This window comes from Rhinolophus sinicus, chromosome 12 (genome assembly GCF_057876585.1).
Source record: "Rhinolophus sinicus isolate RSI-liver-muscle chromosome 12, RSI-T2T, whole genome shotgun sequence".
Lineage (NCBI taxonomy): Eukaryota > Metazoa > Chordata > Mammalia > Chiroptera > Rhinolophidae > Rhinolophus > Rhinolophus sinicus.
In genome coordinates this window covers 31,870,166-31,897,713 of record NC_142512.1, presented here as the reverse complement: position 1 = coordinate 31,897,713, position 27,548 = coordinate 31,870,166, and the positions used below count along the sequence as shown (strand labels likewise).

At 43.6% G+C, this 27,548-nt stretch overlaps 1 protein-coding gene across 1 annotated transcript; it reads left to right on the top strand.

Annotated features, from left to right (window-relative positions):
- Positions 1-1,453: 1,453 nt before the first annotated feature.
- PCTP (phosphatidylcholine transfer protein) lies at positions 1,454-27,023 on the top strand. Its single transcript, XM_088802175.1, has 6 exons — positions 1,454-1,721; positions 17,595-17,712; positions 20,273-20,352; positions 23,508-23,679; positions 24,554-24,621; positions 25,773-27,023. The coding sequence occupies exons 1-6, from the start codon at positions 1,581-1,583 to the stop codon at positions 25,836-25,838; spliced, it is 645 nt and encodes a 214-aa protein (XP_088658301.1). The 5' UTR covers positions 1,454-1,580; the 3' UTR covers positions 25,839-27,023.
- Positions 27,024-27,548: the final 525 nt, after the last annotated feature.

The following is a 27,548-nucleotide window of genomic DNA, read 5'->3' as shown; positions in this document are numbered from 1 at the left end:
TAGTAAACATACTTTTAAACACAAGCAATTAATACACCTTAAGTTTCCTGCCTTATATATCTTGCCTAATGCCATTTATACTCTCAAGCTTGTCTTCGTTAATCTATTGCTATATTGTGATAAAGGTGTAGTTTCATTAAAGCACACCTTTATAATGGGATTCCTTCAAGTTACTTGAAAACACTTCAGAGCCAGTGATTTCTGGTGAAATTCCATGTTTAAACAACTGAATTTTAGTTTAAATATAATGTAATTTTTATAAAGATGAGAGAACTTAAAAGCCTTTCTCCCTTCAAAGGCTTTATAAAAATAGTAGGGAAGTCTGTCTCTAATCTCTTGTGCATTTAGTCCAAGAAAATACAACACCCTTCCTCCCATCCTCATAAAACAAAACAGAACCAGCATTGTATTGAATAAAGCAGTAATTTAACGATGCTGCCAAATCGGACCTTATTTCTCACCTTGGAAACTGGCAAAAACATAGAATTTGCCATCAACTTCAAAGCTTTCTTTCAAGTACAGAACGAGAAACACTTCAATATAGTCATTAAACAAATAGGAATTTTTATTGTACGTTTGACAGGCACTGTGCAAACATGTTCTATGTTTATTTCATGTAGTCTCCTTCATTCTAACTAGTTGCACAATCCTTACCCCATTTTACAGATTAGGAAACACAGATTTCCAGAATTTATTGGCACTTGTGTGGTGTTATATTGTTTTGATGTTTAAACTACCTACTTTATTTAAGGCCAAGTACAGTCTGGTGGTAAGAAATATAGTAATACCCAAGGGACCTGAGGGAACAAAAACAACTTTGAGTTGCAAAAGATCTAAATTATTCAAGCTGCAGAAATCCTTGATGGATACCACAATAACCTTTAGATCATCTTTCACCCTTCAGGGTGGCAAATTACCTTGCAGATCCATTATATATTAGGTTTCTTAATCCTTTCCGTGCCATGGGCCCCTTCGGCCTTCTGGTGAATCTCATGGACACGTTCTCACAATCGTGTTTTAAAATCCATAACAAAAAGAATAGAAATCATATTGAAATATAGTTCTAGCATCTGACCCCTGTGATTTTCGACCATGTCTGCGTTGTCCATCTCACCTCCCAAACCGCTCAGAAACTTTCCTTATCTTCTGAGAAGGTAAAGAAGAAACACCCAAGCAGGTCTGGAGGGTATGGGGTGGGAGGAATGTGGGCTACTGAAATGTTTCTAGTGTCTGAGATGACATGAGTGTCTTCCGCCTTCCTTCCGTCTATAAAGAAGCCCCCCCCCTCCCCACTTCCTTAGCCCTTCCATCCTTCCCCTGATCAAGTCCAATATTACTCCTTTTACTTTTTTTCCATCCTCTCTAGTCTCCAGCTCAGCTCCGCCCACTTCCCGAGGCCCTCCCCTCCCTGGCTCCGCCACCCCCTAGACTTCTACTCCCCATAAATCCCGCCTTCCCCTCTTTATCACTTCTCTGTTCTCAGCCAAACACGCCGGGCCGCCCTCTCGCCCCGCCCCCGAGCCGGCCCGGAGCCTGTCGGCAGCCGTCCCCGCAGGGTGAGGAGCCGGGACTGCGGAAGGATGGACCCTGCGGCTGGCGGGTTCTCGGAGGAGCAGTTCCGGCAGGCCTGCACGGAGCTCCAGCAGCCCGCGCTGGCCGGGGCCGACTGGCAGCTGCTGGTGGAGACCTTGGGCATCAGCATCTACCGGCTGCTGGACCAGGTAGCGGCCGGCCTGCTGGAGGGCAGCGGGGTGCAGCGCTCCGGGGCCAACCTGCCCGCGGGGAGTGAGGGGCTCCAGCCGCTGAAGTCTGTACCCGGCGGGTCTTCTGGAGCTGGGAGGAGCGAGCGCAGGGGCGGTGCCTCCAGCGGACCTTGTACCGAGTTGGGAGTTGGGGGTTGTCCGAGTTCAGCCTCACCTCTGAGGTGCGATGGGGGGAGGGGGAGCTGTTAGAAGTTAATGATCAAGTTAAAACGTGGGTCTGCTGATTTTTAGCGCCATGCATTTGCTTGCAAGGACTTGGATCCCCCCTCCTGGCTGGGTGCCAGTGGTATGTGTCTGTGGGAAACCTAGGGGTTGAATATAGGTGGAAAAGAGACTGGATTTTCCAGAGACTGGATGTGCAGGGTGGCTAGTGTGTGTGGAGAGGAGTGTTGCTGAGAAGGGACCTATTATCACCTCTAGTGACTTGCTTCCTTTGGCTGCTGCCCCTTCCTTGTAAATTGCACTTTTTAATAACTTTAGTCTAAAGCTTCAGGGAGGAAGATTAACTGAAAATGTAGGAGTGCAGTTGGTTATTAAGCAAGTCTCCAGGGGTTCACTGAGGCCCTTGGAACCAGGGAGCCATCCAGGTGGAAGGGTCACATTGCACCTGAGGCCTGTCATCATTTGCTCTGGATGATAGTAGCTCATGACAAGTAGGTTAAAAGTCACCCTTGGGCAAGGTAAGTGAAATTGAGGGTTCTTGGCAGGAGACCAGAGTTTTATAGTGTTACTAGAGCCAGGAGGGGCTCTGAATGTCTGTGTGTACCAGGGCCATTGGGTAGAACAAGAAGTTCACACTCTAGAGCAGACAGAATTAATTTCCTAATGTAATTTCAACAGTTACCTTGGTGCAAAAACGGATGTGTTTTCAGGCAAAATCCATTTATCTTCTGACTATTCCATTTTCCATACCAGCCAGATCCAGGCATTTGCCAAGTTTTGTCCATTTGGTTGCTCAGACGTATCTGACATCTGGCCCGTTTCCCTTCCCTTTACTTTCCTATAAGTTTGCCACCTTGGATGGCACCTCTCACCTAGAATTGCAGTGACCTCTTAACTAGTTTCCCAGCCTTCCATCCTACACATTACAGCCCAATCAAACACCTGAAAGAGAGGCTGTGACCTTATCACTCCAATTTCAGTGGTACTGTTAATTGCAGCATTAGTAACTATTGTAATAGCTGAGACATTACATGCTTTCTTATGTTCCAGGCACTGTGTAAGTGTCTGCGGTATCGACTTACTCAGTCCACGCCTAAGGTGGGGGACTATGATTATCGTGTTTTCACCTGTATGGAAGTGAATTAATGGGAAGGTTAAGTGGATTGTTCCAGATTTGAACTGGGATCAGAACTCAGCTGTCTAACACCAGACCTGTGCTATAAACACACTCCTCCATGGCCTCTCTGAAAGAATGCAAATGTAGCCGAAGGGGCTATACTGAACTACTTTGGTCTGAACTCACATTTCCAGCTTTTTCTCCCATGACTCATCCATCCAGCCAACCCAGACCACTCCCTACATCCCCTCACCCCCACAGGGGCCTGTGCTTTTTTGCTTTTGTGCCTTTTATCTCACAATATCCATGGCCTGTGAGCTGAGGCAGAGAGAGTGGCTTTGTAGTGTTTATTGTTTCCATCGCATATTGCTATGGATCAGGGGTCACCTCTCTCCTCTGGGGAGAATGATAGTGGTATTCACAACAGCTCCCATCCCTACTAATCCTACTGTACGTCTTATTTCAACCTGTTCTGGTGATGAGGTCATTGATGTCAATTACAGGTGCTCTCCGGAAGAGAGCTTCTGTAAGTTGAAAGGGCCATAAGATTCTAGTCTCAGAGCTAGAATGGAGGGCCAGTGGCCATTTTGATCTCCATCTGTATTAAAATGTCAAGAAGCTCTATTGGGTCAGGGTACAAGCCCTTTCCTAGAACCCTTACTGGCCTCTAGCATTATCCAGCATTATTTGTTGCCTGACCCACTTTGCTAAAGCCTCTTTTTCTTTCCAGGTTGACTCTCTTTCTTTACCTTCTCCTGGAAGAGAATTCCTTCTAAGCTCTAGTTAGTAAATCTTTTCTTCTGAACACCACTCCTCATCAAAAATGAATTCCGCTTGTCCTACACTAGGCCCAATCCTGGACCTGTCTCCCCTAAAGCCCCTTTCTGTCTTGTGGGCCAGTGTTGTTTAATCCACCATGCGTGTTGTTGTCTTTTCTTCCACATACCCCCAAACCATTTTGCCCACACCTGTGCACATGGACTTAGTTCCCCAGGTCACAACTGGGGTCAGACCAGAAGACCCTGGCCTGTCAATCTTCGTCTTGATTAATCTACCTGACCGTTGCCCCAGGAGATTCCAGGTGAGGTTTCTCATTGCAGTCTTTGACTTCTGACTTTTAAAATTCCTCCTGATGGGGTAAATAGATTGGACTTGCTATACCCTTTAATGTTGCAGGATGGGTGTTGATCCACTTAACTTTGAATAGTGCTGCATTAAAACTACTGCGACCCCATCAATATCTGCTTCATACACCCTATTTAAAGATTTCCACTCTGCTGGGGTGAGTCCCGGATTCTCCCCATTTTCTTGTTAATTACTCTTATTTCTTAGCATCTGTAAGACCCATAAGGGAAAACCGAGATAGGTAATCAATTGGATAAGGCTCCTTGGATTGCTCGATTTTGCAGCAGTCAGGTTATATGAAGTGTACATGCAAAAGGGTCCCTCTTCATCAAAGTATTTGCCATGACCTTGTCTCCAGTCCAACATGGCTTCATTAGCTGCTTCGTCAGGGGGTACCACCAGCAATTTATAGGATAGGAAGAATTGGACATCCTCCCTGCTCAGTATAAACAAACTTTGTAGTGGCTTTTATCCAGTCCACCAGACTGGGTGTTCCTTTGGAGATAACCTTCTGTGTGTCTGGCTCATGTATGGCCATCTATGATTTGTCCATAGTGAGCTGTGATTGTGATATAAATGATGCTGTGTCAAAGTTACTATTACATGTTTTGAAAAGACTGAAATAAGTGTCTAAAGCACTTAAAAAGTTTTTAGTGTAACAAATAAATTACATTTTATAAGTAAAAAAAGAGTGTAGGTTTTTTTTAGTAGACAAATATTTCTGAATCATCTTCTTGAAAAGATTTTTTGACATACAATATTTTGTTACTTTTTTATTTTCTTTGAAGCCATCCTGTCCAACAGCATCACCGTTTTTTGTTGTTGTTGTTGTTGTTGTTTTTTTTTGTTTGTTTGTTTCTTTTTCTGAATTCTTTGCCTACTCTGTTTCCTTCCTTTCTTCTTCTCTTTTTTCCTCCACAGGTTGTAATGGTAATAACTTACCTTGACATAGTCTTTTAATTTACATATGCTGTCACATGTAAGTTTCATTATCCCTCTAAACAAATCTGGAAGATAGGGCTTATTTTCCTGTTTTACAGGTGGAAGTATGACCCAGAGTTGTTAAGTGAGCCACACAAGACCTCATAACGGGTATCTAGACATGCACCTGTCTACTTTGATAAACTCAGAACCAAAGATACAGTTTGCTTCAAGACAAGAGCTATATTCTCTTTCTGGAGGTTAAACAAAACTAGACAAGAGCTGCCAGCCTGGGTTTTGGAGGCAAATAATCCTGGGTTAAAATCTCTGCTCTGCATCACTATCTCTCACTGTTTGTTTTTTTTTAAGGGTGGGCGCAGCTCACAGTGGCCCATGTGGGGATTGAATTGGCAACCTTGGTATAATCAACACCGTGCTCTAACCAACTGAGCTAACCAGCCACCCCCAGCACCACTATCATTTATCCATTCAGGAGATACTCATTAAATTCCTCACAGGCACTGGGGATAGATAAGCAGGGAACAGAAAGATGGAGCTGCTGCTTCAGTGAATGAGCTTCTTAAAAAGTTAACTACAATCACTGGTGAGAATAAACTCAGAGTATATAATGAAATGTTGGATGAAAAATGCTACGAAGAAAGTAAAGTGGGATGAAGGGACAGAAGATGGTATGGGGGGCGGGGGGTAGCCAGGGGTGATGTGATGTGTTTTAGAGAAGGGAGTTTGGAAAGCAACTCCACGGAGGTAATATTTGAGTTCCAATAGAAGTGAAGTGCAAATACTGGAAGAGAAATGTACCGGAGCATGTTTCTGAAAGCTCAGCCCATCACAATCACCAAGCTCTCCCCTAGAGTCTCAGGTTTAATTGATTTGGGGTGGGGATTGGGTGGTCCTGTTGAAAAGTCCCCCTTTCATATAGGGGTTGATTATTCTGCTCTCGCTGCATTTGCGTGTGTTTGAAATGATTCTAATAAAAATGGGTGTGTTTGTTTTTGTTTGTTTTTATTGGCGTTGTTTTTGTTTTTGATGTGAAAGCTTCGCAGGAGATTCAAAGGAGCATGCTGGGTTTTCAACCACGCAGTACAGGGAACCCTGAGGGCTAAGCCCCTGAGCTAGGCTGAGCTTCCCAGGAAGAGCCAGAAGGCCACGGGACTGCGGTGAAGTTGAGGTTGGAGAGTGGCCAGGGGCCAAGCCCCACGTACTATCTGGGTAATATTGGTCAATCCCTTTTTCATTTTGAAATCCCAGCTCCATTTGCAAAACAAGGATAATATTTGTGTTTCAGGATTTTTATCCTTTCAATAGTCATTGAGTGCGATGATATATGGCAGAGTAGTTCTCAACCTTGAGCAATACATCAAAATCACCTGGAGGGGCTGTTAAGTTCAGAGCCGAGACCCCACTCCCAGAGTTTCTGACTCAGTAAGTCTGGTGTGGTGCAACCACTTGCCATGTGAGGCTGAAGCTCCTGGTCCAGGGACCATACTTTGAGAACCACTGATATTTAGGGAGCATCCAGCCTGGTACTCAGGAGGCTTTTGACATTGAGAGGATGGAGAGTGCCCTAGAGATGAGAAGCAATGGAAACGGAAAGGTAACAGTGAGACAAAAAAGCATATTGAGACAAAAGCAATATTTAAGACTCATTCTCCCTGATTTTTAACTAGGTGACCACTTGGGAGTGAATGTGGTCCCCTGAGCAATGCTGAGAAGTTCTGGCAGAGAAGGGCCAACAGACGGGTCCCTTACAAAAGCCTTCCCAGTGATGTGCAGTCAGGTCTCGCTGGAGCTCTGGGCTGTGTTACCGTGCCAACAGACACGTGACATGCCAGTGGGCAGTGTGAAACCAGCGTGCAGAGGTGCACATCTTCAATTTAGACCAAGTAAATGTTGGACTGAAAAGATTTGGCTGATGACTTGTTATGTTTTTCAATCTAAGTATCTGGCACTGTGAGAAGGAACTACCTATGTTGTGCTTTTGTCCTTTAATAGGTCTTCTAATCGACGAGTTTGCTGAGAAGCAGACAGTCCTTTCCCAGGAATTGCTCTTTCCATGCTGTTGACTTATTAAAATTCTGAAAGCCTGGCATGACTGGAAAATTTTAGCCAGGCTGGGCTGAGAGAAAATTTGGCCTTTCAGAGGGAAGCACAGATTTAAGTGCCATGAGAACAGATTTACCTCAATGGGTGAGAAGTTTCCACTGCCATTCTATTCTCCAAGTGTGACTATCATCTGAGTTGTATAATGACCTTCTTTATTTCCGGATTACAGGACTGTTCTGCTCCCTTCTTTCAGCATTCCGCCTCTCTCCTAAGGGAGGAGTAGTTAGCAGCATGAGTGATAGAACACTGATGGAAACCAGGACACTTACTGAGCCATGTTTTACTAGTGGTTGGGACCGCCATGTTAAAGCTGAGCACCCATGTGTGGCATTCTACTTCCTGCCACAGACCAAGTGTTCGCTCACTCTTCCGCTCTCTCTTCCATCTTCCTTGAATACACAACTGGATAGCTAGGTAGAGCCTCAGTTCTCCCCCTCCTCACTTCTCTCTCAGCGTGAGCCTGTGGTATGAGGCAGGAGGAGAGTGCTGGTCCTAAGATTTAGACTTGGGGGGATAAGGGGAGAGGGGTGAGTAGGATTCCCCATTTCCATCTCTGGGTGTAAGCCAAGCTTTGGGTTCTGTCTTTTACCAGATCTCTGCATGGGGATTACATGAGGTGGCTAATAATAAAGCAAAACTCTGCGTTCTGTTGGGCCTTCAGAACCCTTTGAGAGGAGAAGAGACTTGTTGGGAATGATTTGGACACTGGATCCTTGGATGTAATACCGTACCAATACATGGGTGAACCAGGGGCTGAATAGGGGCAATGCCAGGTGGAGGATGGTTCTTCCTTGGTCTACCAATCTGCTGTTGATGTCAGAATCATCACCTATGGGTGGGAGGAGTATTCTAGCAGGTTTTCCAATAGGCATGGTTTGTAACTCCAAAGGCTTACCATTCTCTGACATTATGTTGGGAGACTATTTTCCCCTTCAGGGAAATTACACAAATAAATATATTCTTGTAAGAAAGAACCCGTACAAATATGAACCTTTGCATTTTCTGGAACTTTTAATGTGTTTTTTAGGATACAAAAGTTTAGAGATAGACATAACTGCCTTCTTTTGCCATTTAGTTTAGCTACCTTTGGGTTAGCTACCTTTGGGTTATCTGAATATACACTAATGAAAATTCCAAAATATTTGTTCATGTACTCATTTCAGTAGTCTTTCAGAACCTGTTGTGTGCCTGCCATTGTGCTAAGCCCTGGTGGTTCCTGGTGAATGAGACAAAGTCCTTATCTTCCAGAAGCTGTACGACAATAAAACAGGCAATTTCATGTTACACAGAACTGAGTTTTTGACCTGCATCACATTTTTTCCTCCTTGAAAATCTTTTAACATTTCTTCCAGAGTAGGTCTGCTGCTGGCTGAATTCCCTCAGTTTTCATTTGTCTGAAAAAAAGTTTTCTATTTGTCATTGGATATAGAATTCTAGGTTGGTGGCTTTTGTCTTTCAATACATTATGTATTTTGCTCCACTTTCTTTTTCCCTGGATGGTTTCTGATGAGACGTCTGCTGTAATTCTCATCCACATAGGTAAAATGGGTCCCCCCAGCTTTTCATGATTTTTCTCTTTTTTATTTTCTGAATTTGAACATGATATATTTAAGAGTTTTGGTATTTATTCTGTGTGGTGTACTCAGGATTGGAAGGTTTGCTTTGAATGGTTGATTGGGCTTAAATGGTGAGCCCCCATGGGATTCAAAATAAAATATAAATATATCTGGGGCTTAGGACACAAAGATTCCTGTCATCTGTGCGATTGCAATATGACTCTAGTAATTCAGAGTTTTCCTGGGTTGTATGTTTTGGCAGTGGTGGTGGCAGTGGTCTAAAGCAGGGGAAGGTCACCTAGAAGATGTGACTGCCCATTTGACCTGTGAGCTGGACCTGGGCAATGGGGAAGCCTCTGCTCCTTGCCCTGGGCTTGGACTATGCACACCACTTGCCTTCTTGTACTAGAAGCAGCCCAAGGACACAGCCTTGAGATAGAAATATGATGATGAGACTAGACTGTGTGCATGACTGAGCCCCGTTAAGGCTTCTGTATAAACCTTGAAGATTTCGGCGGGCAGGTATGGAAAACTACTCATCTTGCAGCTTCCCCCAAACAAGCTTCATCTGTAAGTTCCCTTGCTTATGAAACCTGCCACCTCCCACCGTGGGGTGGTCTGCCCCTGTTTTCAGTCTCTCCCTGCCCTCCTTGTACCAGGTCTGGTTTCAGATTACATCCGGGAAGCTCCTGGCCAGGTTTGTGACCCAACAGGGAATGCCAAGCCTTTTCTGTAAAGGGCCAAATAGTAAATATTTTAGGCTTTGCAGACCAAGACGACATTATGTAGGTACTTATATAACCATTTAAAGATGTAAAAACATTCTTAGCTTGTGGACTGTTCAGAAATATCCAGCCTGATAGATTTGACAACCCCGGGTCTAAAGTATAGTTTTGATGCTTAATTACTCTGTCATTTTAGGATTTATGAGCCTAAGAGCCTGTCTAAGTCTCATTTTCCTCATCTGTACACTGGAGATCATTCCTGTTCTGCCAAAGTTGTACGGGGATCCAGTGGAAGGATACATTTTGAAGCACCTAGTAAATTAAATGGTGTTTTGTTGTGAGCTATATAGCTAGGGTGACCATATGTCCCAATATACCCGCCACAGGCCTGGTTTACAGCTATTGTCTGGGTGAAAATTTTTACAACACCCCTTTCACACTCAAAACTGTGCTTGTTGGAATGATAAATTATATGGTCACTCTAACTACAGCTATACTCTGACTGCTTATTACTTATCTAGCGATACGTTCGGAGAAGTAAGAGACAATTTGGAGGCAATATCATAACCATGAACTCTGCTGTCAGATTACTTGCTTCCCGTCCACGTTCTACCATTATTAGTTGTGTGATCTTGGGTAAGTTTTATAACCTCTCTTTTTATTTATTGAGGTATCATTTCTATGAGTTTTATTGAGGTATCATTTATATACCATAAAATTCACTCATTTTTAGTACAATTCAATGATTTTTAGTAAATTTATGGAGTTATGTAACCTTCACCACGATCTAATTTTTTAATAGAACATTCGTGTTATCCCCAAAAGAGACCTCTTGCCCATTTGTAGTCATTCCCTGTTCCCATTCCCAACCCCAGACAACCACCAATCTACTCTCTTTCTCTCTAGATTTGCCTTTTTCCAGCTAGTTCTCAGAACTTCTTTAAGCCCCAGTTCTCTTGTCTGAAAAATGGGTTTACCGGTGGTCTTTACCTCATATTATTATCATTCTGTGGATTGCACGGGATAATCCACGGGAATCACTCTGCCCGGTGTCTGATATTCAGTAAGCACTGAATATCATTGTTATTTTATCTAGCTATCGGCAATCCTAAGGGGTTAAACCTACCCTGTTTCCTTAGAGAGCTCTAAAGCCTTAAATCAGGTGTACTGTTTCTCACTTCATACAGTCTTGGCATAACACGTCCCAGTAGCAGCTGCAGCTTTGACTCCTGCCATTAGCACTGATTCTCTTTGGTGAAAAATGCTTACTTTTTATACCATCTAAGTCTTACTTGCCAGAGTGGCTGGAGTTGGACGGCTTCTACCATCATAGATTGGGGAGGCTTCCTGTCCCCCTGAGGAATGGAAATCAGCTCTGTGAGAGGCAGAGAAAATTCCGTGCACACTCAGGGTGGCATTTACAGGATGAGAGAAATGTGACTCACCAGGCTGTCTTGTAGTTAGTGCTATAAATGCACATAAACACCGTAAATTGAAGAGAATGAGTGAGGTCAAGTGTGGGGTGGGTCGGGGGCTTGGGGGTCCACCAGGGATTGCTGCTCTGTGGGAACTGCAATGTCAAATGAAAACGTTACGACATTTTGGTATTTCTCACGTGTAAACATGTTAGTTCTTCCAGAATTTATTATGCTTAGGATAAATAAATGTACCATAACTGGCACTTATGTTTCTCAAAATATTTTAACTCTGTGAATGAAACTGAAGAAATCGAACCATTTTCTTTCATACATTTGAATAGCCATTGCTAAAAAGTAGTATAATATTAGGTTGGTGCAAAAGTAATTGCGGTTTTTGCAATTATTTTTAGCCTTTTAAACCACAATTACTTTTGCACCAACCTGATAGCTTGATGTGTAGAACAAGGTATCCAGAATAACAGAACATCTCAAAAACTAGCAATTTCAGTAGCAAGTTGCTGAGCCACACCTCCACCCCCCTCCATTTCTTCGTTTATAAAAGTGGAGATAATATGATGCTCACATCACAGAATTATTGAGAGTATTAATCGCCAAGCACAGGGCCTGACTTAGAGCAAGGAATCCATAGATGTTAGTTTCCCTGAAAACGTGCATTATGTTACAGTTCTGAATCCTGAGTCCTTCAACCTGGAAAAAGGAAATCATCATATCGACCTCGTGGATGAAAACAGTATCTAATATGTACTAAGTACTTTACCACGCTCTAGCACCACAGTAAGAACTTTAGATGGATTATCTAATTTAATCCTCACAATCATTCCCGTAGGTAGAAACTCATTAGACCCACTTTGCCTCGGAGGAAAGCAAGGCTCGTGGGTAGATTGTATCCCGGCTGTGACTCTGAGCCCTTGCTGTAACCCCCAGGCTGTATATTCTGGCTACAAGGTTTTTGAGACAACTCTTTGGAACAACACAAGGAAAGAGCACAGCCCTAGTCCTTTGAAAGTGAGAGTATTCATGCTTTCTCCCTTTATGTGGAACTCTCAGAAGCAGCATCTAAAAAATACCTCATCCTGTAGTTGGAGGCCTGTTGGACAAATACACCAGATTGGGGCTTCAGGGCAACGTCTCAGTGGGAGGTCCATCCTGGGTGGTCGTGGCAGGAGCGCTGTCTTGTGAATCTGAAGGAACAGGTTCCCATCCAGGCTTTGCCGCCAACAGTGTCATCTGCTGACTCTTGGCAAGTCACTGACATCTTTTGACATAAAGGGTCCCTTTCTGGCTCTAAGATCTGATGTGATGTGTCTTCTTTACCTTACTCATTAACTTGTGGTTCGGAATAATGGTTTGGAGAAAACATGCGGACAGAGGAGAGCTAAATAAGGAGACATTGTGGGAAGTAGAAGGGGCTGGTGTCCCCCTCTTTCTGGCTGTCCCAGTACTAACTAAGACTCAGGCCAGGGGTTTAGCCTCTCTGAGCTTCATTTCTTCGTGTAAAGATGACAGTCGCAATCATGTCCCTATCTACATCACGCAGGGCTGTATTCAAGTTTAGATGAGATCATGAATGAGTCTAAGCCTGGAAACTACCCTGTGCTGAGAGAGACAATTACTGGTATTATTGAAAGCCTTTATAGTAGGTTAAAGTGATTGGAAAACTTCAAATAGAAGAGTACTTGGCTGTTGCAGTGACTGCGGCTGACAGGTCACCAAATGAAGCACGTTCCAAGTCAAAAAGCCAGCCCATGCCTAATTTCTTCTCAGGGCCCAGGATGTAGCAGGTCCCAGCAAGTTTATAATTTTTTTCTGAGTTCCTCAGTGGAAGGTGGTAGCACTTCTTATAACCGAGTGTGTGGAGTTTTAGGCATCTCTGCACAAAATTAAATAGACTTCTATTTATTGTTCATTAACAGTGTCCGTTACCTAGTCTCTTCCTTGCTAATGCATTTTAGTAATGTTTATGTACTTCTGTACTGTCGTAATGAATTTACACATACGTAATCATATTTCCCTGTAAATATTCCTAAGTCTTATGAGTACTTCTCTCTCTCTCTCTCTCTCTCTCTCTCTCTCTCTCTCTCTCTCTCTCTCTCTCTCTCTCTCTCTCTCTCTCTCCTCTTCTACTTCAGAGCAATGTCAAATGAAAAACAAAACTGGATTTAGTAAGGAGAGACTTTTATTCCGAAGCATTATTGCAAAGACGGGGGAGGGATCATTGCAATGAGAACACTGACCATAAGATCTGTGAGTGTCTCAAGAGTTAGGCAAAAAGAGATTTTCTTTTACAGGGAGGAGTAAGCAAGACCAGATACCACATGTGGGGAAGTGGGATGAAAGGTGGCATGCTTGGATAGTAGATCAGAGACTGTTTTACCCTAAGGCCACTCTATTCTCAGGAGGGCTCTATGCTGGCTCAGGCTGAGGGTGGGCCAACGTTTAGGGGCCTGGACAAAGGAGAGAAGCGAAAGCAGTTTGGTTAACAAGTATTTTGTTCTGATTGGTCAGTGGGTAAGCAGTTCAGCAAATCATTTATGAGGCAATGAAAAGGAATTTAGAGGGTCTGTGTCTGGCCTTGTCACAGGCAAACATGGGGGGCATCTGTGAATCTTATCTAAGTCAAGTGGGGAATGGAGGTTCTTTACCATAAGCTTTTTTCTGGAACACAGAGTGCCGCAGCATTTCTTAACCTTCACTGTTTTCCGGGATCACAGGACTCAAGTGAAATTTATTGTCAGGAAGGGTCACTTGTATCAATTAGGATTGCTTTCAGCTGCAAGTAACCAAATACTGGGTTAACAATGACTTAAGCAAACGGGTTTATTTTTCTCACCTAACAAGTACTTCAGAGATCAACAGTTGCTGGCATTGGTTTAGCTGATCAGGAATGCCAGTATTTCGCATGTTTGTTACTTTTTCATCACAAAACACTGACTGCAGCTCCAAACATCCATATGAAAAACAGGAAAGAGGTGTCATTTGGCGACCTCATCTGCATAGGAGACCAGGAAAGTTATTAACTGTGCACAGAACCAGAGGGATTCTCTTAGCAAGAAAGAAGGAATTTTATGCCCTACCAAATCTTTTGTTTCTTCTTGTAATTGTATACTACACAAGATACAGAATCTCTATCATTGAATAAATTCTTTTCCTGTCTGAAGTGTAGAAAGTTAAATGTCCTATAAATGGAACATTAGAAAAGAATGCAGCATGTTTCACACGTGATCAAGAAATGGAGCCATTCTTAGCTGTGGTTTTCTAGAGGAACATTAGGAAAAGCCAAGAGACTTCTGAGTCGTTTATTGAAATGTTGTTAAGCTGAGAAACAGATCTGCAACAAATGTGACAGTTTATATCTCAAATTTTAAGGAGCTCAATCAAGAATAAAACTTTGCCCAAATTAAGCTAAGATTTATGAGTTTTCCTATCAAACTGTTTGTTTGTATGAACAATGGCACTCAATCCTCATGAGATACTTGCTCTTTTGCTATTGGTGAGAGTATAAATTGGTATGAACTTTCTTAAAGCTTTGTAAAAAGTATAAAGAACCTTAAAATGTTAATACCCTTTACCGTACAATTTATCTCTAAGGAAGTTTTCCTAATGAAAAAAATTACAATTATGGACCAAAGTGGTCCATATGAAATACTAGATTATTCCAGCAATATTTATATTTGTAAAAATATTTGGAAACAGAAATAACTTACGGGAATGATTAAATTAGGTGTGATCTCTCCATAGCTTCAATATAATATTGTTGAACATAAGAATACAAGCTGTTTATACCATGTTATTCCCATTTTGTAACATAGGGAAGTATTTATTTACCTAAAAGGAATATGGCAACTATTACTAATAGATATTTGTGGATTATAGGGTTACATGCCATTTTTATTTTCTTTATTCTTTTTGGCCTTTTCCAGTTTTCCTATACTGAATTATTTCTATAATATAAAAATTCATTGTATGTTTTAAAAAGCAAAATAAAAATGAGGGCATCTTCGCTAAGGTCCTTTTTTAAAAAAGAAGTAATGGGTGAACAAGTGCTTTGATCCAAGAATTTGGGCGGGGCTGTTCAGTGCTAGAAAAGAACATTTTATCGATAGACTAGGAAAGGTGTTACCCAGCAGTTTGCTCCTTGGGAGTTCTGGCTTTTCTCAGTTCTGCCACAAAGGGAGTGTTTAAAGGAAGTTGTCACAATAGTGCATTCTTCTGTATTCACGTAAATCACATCGGTCTATTTTTCCCTTCCTAGAGGGCTTCTGTTTTCTTTTCTGTGATATGTATAGGACTGAGGTCACTAGACCTGTAACTGCTCTCAGGAGGGGGCAGGGAACCAGTTTAAGGAAACCGTTTGTCTTACTTTATCCAGATAACCAAAGCGAACTCATGTAAAGTTGGGGAGATACTTATCGCAAGACACAATTGTCGCTTTTTGCTCAGTATGTATGGACAATCGGGCCCCCACGTTCCTGAACAAAGAGCTCATTGTCTGTCTCCCAAAGTGGATTAAAACTTGTTTGGGTGTCAGTGTGTGCAGGTATAAACCCTTACTGTGTTTTCCATATATGCACGTGAGGGGGGAGACATGAGGGCGAGGGAGGTGTTTCTCCCAAGGTCTGCCCCCACCCCCAATTGGGGCATCCATGGCACAGCACTTAAGAGGTTCAGATCTACCAGTTTGTCATGTGATGATTGGAGACCCTTGGTATAAAGCCACATACTTCCAGAGCTGGAAAACCCTTGTGAATTCCATTTCAATAATTACCTTCCATTTCTCGCCAGGTACTTTCACGGGTATCTGAGATCTGTAAACTGCCAAGTATTTATCCCTGGGTTATGCCACCTGAGCCAGGAGACCTTTGCAGTTTCGTGATCTCTAGAAACATTCACCACGGTGAGGCTTGCCTTCCCATACTTTTCTGGCCTGATGATTAAGAGGATGTCTTCATCCACGCACGACTACCCAGTAACAGTGTGTTAGCACCTGGAAGTTCAAGCCCATCCAAAGACTCTGTTCATTTGCTTTTGCACTTAAATGTAAGAGCTATTGGTTTAATCTCAACAATAGAACCTTTCGGCAACATGAGGGTCAGGAACTTGAAGTTGCCTTTGAACAGAGAGTGAAAATGTGTAGAGCAGCCAACTCCATCCAGCCTTGAACTGTCGCAGATGAGGATATGATATGACTTGACATGAAAACAAGGGAACGCTCTTGTACTTTGGAATCTAGAAATGGCCTTTTTTTTTTTTTTTTTTTTCTGAATAAAAGGGGCTAATATGATCTGAAAATGGTGTTCCTTCCCCTTTCCAGTCCTTTATCTAAAAAAGAATCGATTGCTGAAAAATTCTGTCTTGGGATTGAGAAAACAACGTGTTGGGTTTCATTATGCCCCGTGAGTATCTAAAATATTAGTAACCTGTACCCTGAGTGCTTGCTGCCTATGTATGACACTCCCACTGGGATGTTTAATAAGCATCTCAAACTCAAAAGTAAAACTCTTGATTACCCCACAGCCCACAAATGATCTCCTGCCCACGTTTTTTCTAACCCACTTTCCTGGTTGTTCAAGCAAAGGTTCTAAGAGTTATCTGCAATTCTTTGCTTTCTCTTTCCCCACAGCTAATCTGTCAGCAATTCTTATGGACATTACTTCCAAAACATATCCCTAAATCACTGACTTTTCTCCATCACTCCCGTGACCTCTCTGTTCAAATCACCGTCATCTTTTACCTGCACTTCTGTACTGGTCTTCTAAACCCCCTCCTTGCTCCCTTAAGATCTGCTTTCTACCAAGCAGCAAGAATCATCCTTTTAAAGCCGTGCCCTGTTTAAAGTTCTTCCCTGTTTAAAGTCATTCATTGGTTTTCCATAGCAGTTAGAACAAAATATTTAACCCTGACCCTGGTCTACAAATCCCTTTGGGGCCCAGCCCCTGCTACCTCTCTTACCTCAGCTCCTACCACGCTCCCCCATCGACAGTTCTCCAGATGCCCTGCCTTTTTGTTCTTTGAGCATGCCAGTCCATCAACCCGAGGGCCTTCCTCTACTAGGAATGGACTTTCCTCATCTTTCCATGAATGGTTCCTTCTAATATTTAGAATAAGATGTTCTGGTAAATGTTACCCCATCAGAGAGGCATTTCCTGATCACTACATTATATACCGTGTTTCCCCGAAAATAAGACCTAGCCGGACAATCGTCTCTAATGCGTCTTTTGGAGCAAAAATGAATATAAGACCCAGTCTTATTTTACTATAATATAAGAATGGATCTTACATAATTTATGTAAGACCCGGTCTTAATTTTTGCTCCAAAAGACTCTTCAGAGCTGATTGGCTAGGTCTTATTTTCAGCGAAACATGGTAGAACCCCCCTCCACCAAATCAGGCACTGTTATCACATTAACCCTTCCTGTAGCCCACTAAAATTACTGGATGCTGTTTATAGCTATTACTACCAATGTCTCTAGCTGAATTTACGGCCCATGACAGCAGGGGCCTCATCGGCTCTTCCACCATTGTGTCACCAAGACCACAGGGAGGTGGCTCAGTAGATGGTGTTGCATACACAACATCCTCAGCTGTTTTTCCTATGCTGTGTCATCCAGCTGTCTCTCAACTTGAGAATCAACAGGTTGTTTCTGCCTGTTCTGTTTTTACAGCAGACTGGACTTTATGAGTATAAAGTGTTTGGGGTTCTGGAGGACACCCCGCCAGCTCTACTCGCAGACGTCTATATGGACTTAGACTACAGAAAACAGTGGGACCAACATGTTAAAGGTGAGTTAACACCTGCTATTAAAAACAAATCAGTTGGAAAGTTGAATCTGTTGTTATTTATTCTAGCCAGTATAAAGCAACAGTTTTAATTTCTATATGATGTTTCTTTTTAAATCTTGGCATCAAAGTCTTAAGTGCTGGGCTGAAATGTGTCTTTGCTGTCCCTAGGATTTGCTCCTTGCAGACTCTTAGATCCATTCTCCAGTTTTGCTCTGAGGGCTACATAAGTTGGTTGTCATTCTGTATACCTAAGTGTCATGGAAGGCTTCTTGGAGGAGGTGGTGCCCGAGCTTTGTTTTGGATGTTGAATCAAAGATTCATAAACAAGAATACAACATGTATGTGAGGGGGTAAGGGGTGAGTGGTATCAATCAGGGCATGCCAGGCCCAGGGAACAGCATGAATAAAGTCAGGCAAACATGAAACAGCATGATATGTTCAAAACTGTGAGCCATTTGGTAGCAGAATCTGGAGCTAGGGTGGGTGGAAGGTTCAGATCCCCAAGGGCCTAGACTGGCCACCAGCCTGCGGTTCTTAGATTTTACTCTGTTAAGTTGTGGAGAGTTCTGAAAGGCATTAAGTAGAGGATCATGGGAGTGGCCTCTGCCATCTCCGTCACAGTGGAATAGAACCGTGGAGTTGCCAAGGGGCAAATAAACTCTGAAAGACCCTTGCTGTACTGAGGACTCTTGGTTGCAAGTGACAAAAAGCTAACAAACACCAGTGTAAGAAAAGGAAAACATTTATTGATTCATGGTATTGGAAACGCCATGGGTTTCTAGCCTCTAGGATGGCTGCATCCAATCCTTAAATAATTTCTCCATCTCTTGACTCTGTTTTCTTCTGTGTTGACCTAGTTCTCAGGCAGATTCCTGTGTCATGGCAAAGATGGCTACCAGAAGATCCAGGCTTCTATTCTAACCACGTAAATAGCCCCAGAGGAATCAGACCAAGAACTCCAGTTTCCTACTGGTAGCAGCCAGAGTCCCAGGGTTAGCTCTTATCACCTCAGCATGCACAATGTGCTTACTTCCTGTGGACATTTGTCATAGTTTTGGGCCTCCCAGTGTTTTCAAATACCTTTCCTATCTGGGGGGAATTATGATGCTCACTTATCCAAAGGTGAAACCAGACGTTCTCTGTCCTAGTCTCCCTAGCAGCCATGGTTCTCTCATGTGATATAGAAGTTGCCCATAAGATGCACATGTGGCTTCAGTTTGGGAAAGAGCAACAGGAGGAAACAGGCAGCATGCAGAATCCATGTTCTGATAACGGTCACAGCTAAGCATCTGGCTTTGGGGGAAAGAGTTGCAGAGCTTCTGATATTTGGTACCCGGCATAAGCAGCGCACGCTGTGGTGTCTGGTCCAGTGGCAGCAGCAGACTGGCTTCTCTGGAACAATCCTGAGGTTCTAACCCTAACTCTGGTCCTCCTGGATAGTCTGTGAGCTACTTGTGAGCCTTTACTAAAGCACTTTTCAGCCTAACCCTGCTAGAGCGGCAAGCTAAGCCCCTGGCCAGATGCACCATCCCAGGCCATGTCTTGTTCACTTTCCCAGTCCTGAAACCAATGCTGGGTCAGTTCTGCTTAAACCACACAATCGAGAAGGAGGGGGAGGGTGACGCCCTGAAGAAGAATTCAGATGCTAGTCCAAGAGGAGAGTCGGTGCTGAGCATGTCCTCTCCTTCCCTTTCAAGTGCTGTCGTCAGCCTCTTGTGGCCCCATTGGGCTGGTAAGCTCTTTAATCCACAGTCTACTTCTAATAAATTTTGTTTTGAAAGCTGAATTAATAATACATTTCCCCCATCAGTATCTCCTCAAGGGACTTTCTTGGTTACTTCAGCAGCCTTGGCTTGCCTTCTTCTCTAAATGGTTATGTAGAAACTCACTGTACAGCATGGGGTCAGAGGATGCACATGTCATCAAATTCTTTTGCTGCCTCCCTCCAAGAAATGGCTGCTATGTGCACACAATAGCATGGTGGAATATTAAGGAAATCTGGTCACTGTAGCTGTGGTATAGTATAAGAAACATGGGAGAGAAGCAAGAAACTGCGGTTATGCCACTTTCTGGCTGTACAGGAAGGACACTGCCCTCTCTGGAACCTTCATGTCCCAGCTAAATACACGAGGCTGCATGACGCAGTCCAGGGCTCTCTGTAATGTCCTGAACTTGAAAAGGGGAAGAAAGGTTTCAAGAGCAAAACTATTGGTACTCTAGCGACATCTGGTGGTCACTCGGATTTTTAAAACCTGGGAATTTATTTTTGGATGCCTGATTGTGTTTCATTGCATTCTATCGGAGAATCTTGTTTCTGCTACCGTATGAGATGAACAAATTTTGTTGGGTTATGTTATTTTTACCGGGTTTTTATATCTACTGGACTGTGCCCCTAGGCGACAAGCTTTCAGCAGTAATGAATCTACCTGATTTTTTTTCCGAATTCTGTGCCCTACGTGTTAGTGGCTTATCATACCCTACCAGGGCATCATACCTAGGCTTCTTGTTAACTGAAGCAAAAGAGGCTTCCAAATGCATTAACTTCTTTTGTTCTCCTTAGAACTCTATGAAAAAGAATGCGACGGCAAGACCGTGGTCTACTGGGAAGTGAAATACCCTTTTCCCATGTCCAACAGGGATGTATCCTTTCCCAAGATGCACCGTTGCTCAACTTTCTAAGTGTTGCTGTCCCCGTGACCATCACCCAAGGTGGTATGTCCCTCAGGTGTGGACAACACTGTCTTTGATTCTTGCAGAAGCATCTGCTAAAGCTATTGCCTCTTGTGGGGCTTAAGGAGACCTCTCAGGGTGTGATTTCTGGGCCTGACCATGTGGAGCATGTGATTGTGGTCATTGGAGGGCAGCTCATACTTTCCTGAGACGTTTCTGTAGGGCTTGAAATTATTGGGCCACAGAACTGGGGATCTGGAAAACACTGTTTATAAAGAATGTTGAATACACTCCCTCAATCTATAGAGAGGTAAAATGACAGTGGCAGCCTTCCTGGTGGTTAGTGGCAGAATGAGTACTGGAACTCAGGCCCCCATAATTCCAGATCGCTCATCCCCCTCCTCCCATTTTGTGGGCCCCACAGAGACCCCTCACTGACTACTGGCTCTGGACACCGGATATATGCTTCTTCTCAATTTCCTCTTTTATGATATGAAGCAGTTGAATGGAATGTGGGGAATTTTAGTTGGCACTCCAAGGTTCTAAGAAGACTGCTTAGGACTAGGTTGGGAGGGCGGGGTGGGGGTAGGGTGTCTGTTAGGCGATGTTTCGATTCCTTCACTGTTCTCTTCAATCACAGCAGTGGTGGGTTGTACACACTGAATTTCCATGTAAGATCCTTTTAGCAAAGGGTCTCGTGGATTGAAAAATAAATTTCGGAAACCACTGAATTAGGTGATCTTTTCTAGCTCTAAGATTCTATAAGTCTGTATGTTCCTAAATAATTATTCTCTAGAAAGAGAATAAACGTGTGGATGTGTTTTGTGTGCATTGTATGTGTCTCAGTATATGTGTCTGCCCTGGCTGCCAACTAGATTATAAACTCTATAGGGTTTTTTGTGTTTTTGTTTTGTTTTTTTTTTATTAAATTTATTGGGGTGACAATTGTTAGTAAAATTACATAGATTTCAGGTATACAATTCTGTATTACATCATCTATAAATCCCATTATGTGTTCATCACCCAGAGTCAGTTCTCCTTCCATCACCATATATTTGATCCCCCTTAACTTCATCTCCCACCCCCCACCCAAAACTCTATAGGGTTTATCTATTGGCACAAATCCCACATACTGCTAGATAGTTTCCTCACACATAGTGTGTATTTGAACAACTTGTGAACTGCTTCATCCCTGAGATTTGATATGGTTTTCTCTGATCCTGCCAACAACTGTACAAGGGAGGAAGGTAGGGACCATCATGCCCATTTCAGATAAGGAAGTTCCCAACTTGGCTCAGGTTCACAGAGCTAGGAGGCAGGTATGGGACACAGGTCCAGCTGTCTCCAGAGATGGGAATCTTGCCCAGGGCATGATGCCACCTCTCTGACCTCACAGCGACGCTGCTAGGAGGTATTCTCAGGAGTGGACACTTGGGGGTCCTTAAACTTCTATTGCACTGGCTTTCCAATGCCATGCAATCCCATAATGAGATTCTTCGTCTTTATATATGTGTATATGTCTCTCCAATAAGGGTGGTTAAATATTTGAGAACCGAGAATAGTGCAGTGGTAAAGAACATTGGTTTTGGAGGAAAGATCCCGGGTTGAGTGTGTGCCCATTTTCTGGTTTGCTGTGTGACCTTGGGAAAAACGTTTCATGTCTCTGGGTCTCAGTGAACTAGTGGTTCTCCGGTCATAGGTTATGTGGCATGCTGGGACTTCTAATCCTTCAAAGACCTCTGACAAATTTTAATCACTATATCAAGTGATTTTTTTTTTTTCCTCAGTGGAGTGTCAGGTAATGTCTATCACATGAGCTGAGTACGTTGTGGGAGAAAGTGGGACAGTATTTGCTGTGAGGTGGGGGAGAGGAAAACCAGAGCCAAAGCAACATAATTTCTTCCCCAAAACTTTAAAAACTTTACTCCACATTACTTAGAGAGTGGGGGCAATAGAGCATCCTGCAGGGTGCCTGAGTGAAGGGTGGGACAACCATGGGTGTTATCAAGACTCTGAGGGGGCATGGGGCTGTGGTTGTTGCTGTTACAGTAAGTGTAATCATGTTATACTTACAGTGATGTTTTTTATTGTCTTAGGCTTTTAATTCCTTTCTAGTAAGAAATCTAAAATTCTGTCATTTGAAAGTATAATGGACAAAGAGTAGAACCTTGTCCAGCTATGGAAGTCCAACTAGGTTTCGAAGTCAGATCTGGGTTCAAATTCAGGTTTCATCACATCAGTTGGGCTATGGGACTGTGGGCAAGTTTCTTTACTTTTCTGATGTAGTTTTGCCACCTTGAAGATGGGGATACTTATACTGAACTCACAGGGACTTTGTCAGGATCAAAACTGATGCTATAAGTAAAGCCCACAGTGCTTATTTCATGGTAAGGGCTCGGGAGGGGGTGACTGATTATTAGGATTGTCTTCCTCAAATAGTGGCATAGACATGGTGGTTGTTCTGTGTTTACTGAGATGCAATGGCTGTGTTTTTCTTGGTGAACCAGGTTAACCCAGGGAGGACCTCTGTCTACTAAATATTCAGGTATTGATGTGTCTTCCTTTGGTCTCCAGTTGTAAGTAACATTGCGTGACCGTCCTGTGTGTGTAGAAGTCAGTAATTAGAGCTTCGGGGGAGGGCAAGACAAAGTGGAATGACCCCATTGTTTATCGAGTCCTTATTCTGCTTCAGTCTTTCTCTAATTCCTCCACCAAGCCTACCTGCTGGACTATGTTACTCCCTCTTCCTACATAGGGAAACTGAGTCTCAGAAATGTTGAGTAACTAACCCAGGATCACACAGCTAATAGGTGGTCAATCCTCTGATGTCTCCCAGCATCTTCTTAGAGAAAGGAGGAGTGGTTTCCCCACATAATTAGAAGCAGCAAGGCATCATTCACAGGTGGGTAATGCCCGCTCTCAAATGGTCTTCATATCAGGTGGTATGAAGCATCACCTTGTAGTGCAGGTAGAGAGACAAGGCAGGTAACTGAAGTAACAGTACACGTGGGAAGAAATGCCAGTGGCAGGAACAGCAGTCCCTCCCTTTGCTTCAGGCTTGTGGGCCTTTCCTTCTGCCCATCTGAAATGCTGGCATTGATGTCATGCCTTGACTGGCGGTGCAGTATGTCTACATCCGGCAGCGGCGAGAGCTGGACGTGGAAGGACGGAAGATCTATGTGGTCCTGGCACAGAGCATCTCCCTGCCACAGTTTTCCGAGAAGCCAGGCGTGATCCGGGTGAAGGGGTACAAGCAGAGCCTGGCGATCGAGAGCAATGGCAAGAAGGGGAGCAAAGGTAAAGCCAGGGCTCCTGTTGGTGCAGTGGCTAGGGCTGCCCATGTGAAGGCCATGCTGATTGTGAGGCATGTAAATGCACGAAGCTTGTTCCCTGAGGTCAGGGAATGGATGGGGGTGCAAAACAACCTAGGGATGAACACCTGGGGAGAGACTCCATTCGTCTCACGTAGGCAGGAGTGCAAAGTGGATGTTTAAATCTCACCCCTTCTTTGACTGACTCATGCATTGTCCCGATGAAATCAGAACATCAAAACGAACCAGAAGGCTTTAGAAATGACTTCAGGCTGGTCCTGTGGATACATAGCTGGCTCGTTTGCCTCCAGGTCTGGGGTGGGGGGGTGAAGAGCTGGCAGGACTATCTCAGGGACACAGCTCCCGCCCAGCGAAAACACAAGACAGGCCGGGGGCAGAGAGCCAGGCATGCGGCCACCTGCCCTACTTGAATGAATGGCCTTGTGTCTGAGGCAAAATCTGGACCATAGTTCTGATCTGTCACTTTGACAAGTCACCTAACTTTTCTGAGTCTCCGTTTTATCATTTATAAACGGGGGTTTAATTTCACCAACTCTTTAGGATTGTTAGGATAATGAATGAGATAAATAATTAAATGAGACACTATATCCAAGTGTCTAGCACTTGCCAGGTGTTTAATAAAGAGCTGAAAAACGTAACTGTGGCTATGTTTTCAAAAATGTTTATATACACGTATCTTGAAAGACAGGGTAGAGAAGGAAAGTCCATCTGAATTCCCTGTTAACCTCCCTCCTTTTCTGGGTCTGAATCTGAAGGTAGAAGGTTTGCAGGGCTTGTTGCTGTATCTTTCTAACATGTTTTCTTTCTCTTTTTGAATTGTTCTTTCTTTCCCCCTCTAGTTTTCATGTATTACTTCGATAACCCGGGTGGCCAAATTCCGTCCTGGCTCATTAACTGGGCTGCCAAGGTGAGATCCCAGGAGGCAGGAGGGGGAAGTGTGTTTGACAAATGTTGACTTAGCCCTTGGGGCTGTCAGGCTGAAGAGACACCCTGTCTCACGCCTAATGAGGCTCTTTTATGAAGCAGCTTGGTTGAGTGACCATGGTAGGACTGGGGTTGCCAATACCCAGGAAGAGTCTGGGACAAAAGACAAAGACTCCTTTTCTGGAATGCCAGCCCCTCCCTGCTAGTGCCCTGAAACCCCGCCAGGCTCATTCTCTGGAACCTCCGGACAATAGCCGGCTCCTTGTAGGAACAATGGTTCCTTTGGGCCCTGTATCTACTTATGGAGGAGTAAGACGGCTGACCTGGCCTGGGAGACAGACGTCTCCAAGCCTGGGGAAAGCCTCTGGTCTTGTGACTGTGGTTTTGTTTCGTGGTTCTGTAAGGAAAGGGAACTACAGTGGTAGCCCAAATCACTAGAGACTGCTTAAGAGCCTGTCTTGGAGGTGGGGGTGGGGGACCATTCAGCCTGCTTTGTGCAAGTTTTACTTCCTGGCTGGGATTCCCTGGGAGAGTGAAAAGGCACATAGGCTTTGGGTCAAACCCATGCAAATTTGAATCCTGGCTCTGCTTTGACTATGTAATCTATGGAAGCCACCGAGTTTTTCCCTTTTAAAAATGGAGGTGGGTATTATCTGCTTCATAGAGTGGGAGTAAATAAGACAATGATTGGGGAACGTTTTGCACAATGCTCAACTTGAGGTTAACAATAATATATCCAATGTCTTGCCCCCCAGTCCTTCCCATTTTCTCATTCTGTAAAGCAAGTCCTTGCTCTCATTTCTTTGGAAGAAATGGACAACCCAGCCCAATTCCATCTCCTGTGTTGTTTTCTTTCTTTTCAAAAAATGGTGTCTCAAAAATATCTTAACTTTTTACTAGCAAAAGCCAAAGTACAGGCAGTGTCTTGCAGTAGTGGTCTCTGTCATCTAGTCTCACCTACGCCCTGGATCTTACCTTTTGTCTTTACCGGTGGCATCATTCCTTTGAAATCCAGTGCAAGGCCCTATTGTTTTTTATTACCCCACAAGTCATCTGTTTACCACAGTCACATCCCAAAGAATCAGGACTGACTGCTGTGAGGACACAGAAGTGACAGTCTCCTTTGTTTTGCAGAATGGAGTTCCTAACTTCTTGAAAGACATGGAGAAAGCCTGTCAGACCTACCTCAAGAAAACCTAAGAAAGGCAACTGGGAGCCTTGCGTCCGTGGAACGATGTCTCTGGAAGTGCCACAACCCACGAATGCTCAGCCTTCCTTTCACTTTTCCGTCTTCAGAGGTGGCACACTCTCCATCCAGCATGGCAGCCCTGAGTGTGTGTGTGCCCGACCCCCACTTCCTTTCCCACTCTCTCTGCCCCAGAACCAGCTGCCTTCTTCCACTATTGAATATGGGTCAGATTAGGGAAACTTCTGCTTGTTTGTTTTTTAAAAGGGAAGTCCTCAGTGGGGAACACAGTCATTCCATTTTGCCCGTTTCCTTCTGCGGGGGATGGGTGGGTGGAAGAGTAACATTAAAACGCAAGAATGACCATCTGGCCTAGCACTCTGGAGGGCTGTTGGAATTTGCATTCCCTTCAGAGGTGACTCTCAGTGCACCAAGACTGGAAAACTGTGTAGATGTCAATTTGCCGTACGTAAGCTTTGTGACTTGATTTGGCTGGGATATGAGGTGATAATCCAGTAAGTCTCTGCCCATTCCCACTCGTGGAGGATCAGAAGCTGTTTTGATTTCAAACCATTTTGAAAAACACTGTAGGGCTGACTAAGTACATAATGTGATAACCATTTTTTCCCCTCATCATCCACGTCTGGGTTTTTCTCTTTTCTGTATGTTGCTGGGGAAAGGCTGTCCATACCTCACCTGCTCTGCATTTTACTGGAAACTGAGGCATCAGGATGGCTCTGGTAGTTAGCAGAAGCCGAGATGCTTTGCACACAGCACTGTGACAAAGTGTCTTTCTTTATATGCAATAAGATTAATTTCCCTTCTAGAATGTTTGGAGATGTTGAAGAGGTAATAGTCCACAGCCAGGGAAATTCTATTCAGTGGCCTGGCTGACTCGACACTTTTTTCTCAGGAATTCTACCTAAGTTGTCTGCCTCTTGCACCACCAAAAGACTTCAAGTTTCCTATGTTTTCTTCTGAATTATGGCAGGGCAAGATATTTGTGGCACAGCCTTGATGATCTCAGGGAAAAATTTTAACCACTATGTGATGGTACCAAACCTTGATTAACGGGCATAGAAATTCAGGATATAAAGCCAGAAGCAGGGGATTTATTAAAATGAGATATCTCAGACTGTCTGTTTTCTCTCTGGGAAGCAAAGTGTGTTGAACACCAAATAAATGCAGAGTGGCTCATACTTGTCCTGTCTGTAGCTTCCTTCCTATCTTGTTCCTTTTGTGAGAATATATCAATTTGGTCTTTTTGGTTTCCAGGTCACATCCAATCTAACTCATGGACTTGAACATGAAAAAGAATCTTAGGCTCACTTACGTGCAAGGCCAGGCGTAGAGTTGCCTCAGGTAGGGGTTGATACAGATGCTCAAACTGACATTGGAATTCAGCTCTCTTCTTCAAGTTATCTTTGATGTTGGGCTATGGTTGGTGGCAGGATTACTGCTAACAGAAAAAGGTAGGCCTGCATCTTCCCAGGCTCACACTGAGCCAAAAAAAAAGAGACAGCATTTCTCTCTATTAATCTCACACCATCTTATGATTCCCTTTAAACCATGTGCAGACCCCTGCCCCAGTCTTTGTCATATGGATAGAATTATGCAACTAAATGAATACTTCATAAATTTACCATTAAAGTGCCATTATCAGTAATCTAGCTGTAACTTAATTTTAGATAAACTAAATTAAATGCCTCATGTTGCAAAGATCA

Bases quoted from the DNA above. Each gene is read 5' to 3' on its own strand.
- PCTP (XM_088802175.1), top strand. From the start codon at position 1,581: ATGGACCCTGCGGCTGGCGGGTTCTCGGAGGAGCAGTTCCGGCAGGCC. The intron at 23,680-24,553 runs GTAAAGCCAGGG...TTCCCCCTCTAG, and splicing joins TGGCAAGAAGGGGAGCAAAG to TTTTCATGTATTACTTCGAT. The intron at 24,622-25,772 runs GTGAGATCCCAG...TTTGTTTTGCAG, and splicing joins TCATTAACTGGGCTGCCAAG to AATGGAGTTCCTAACTTCTT.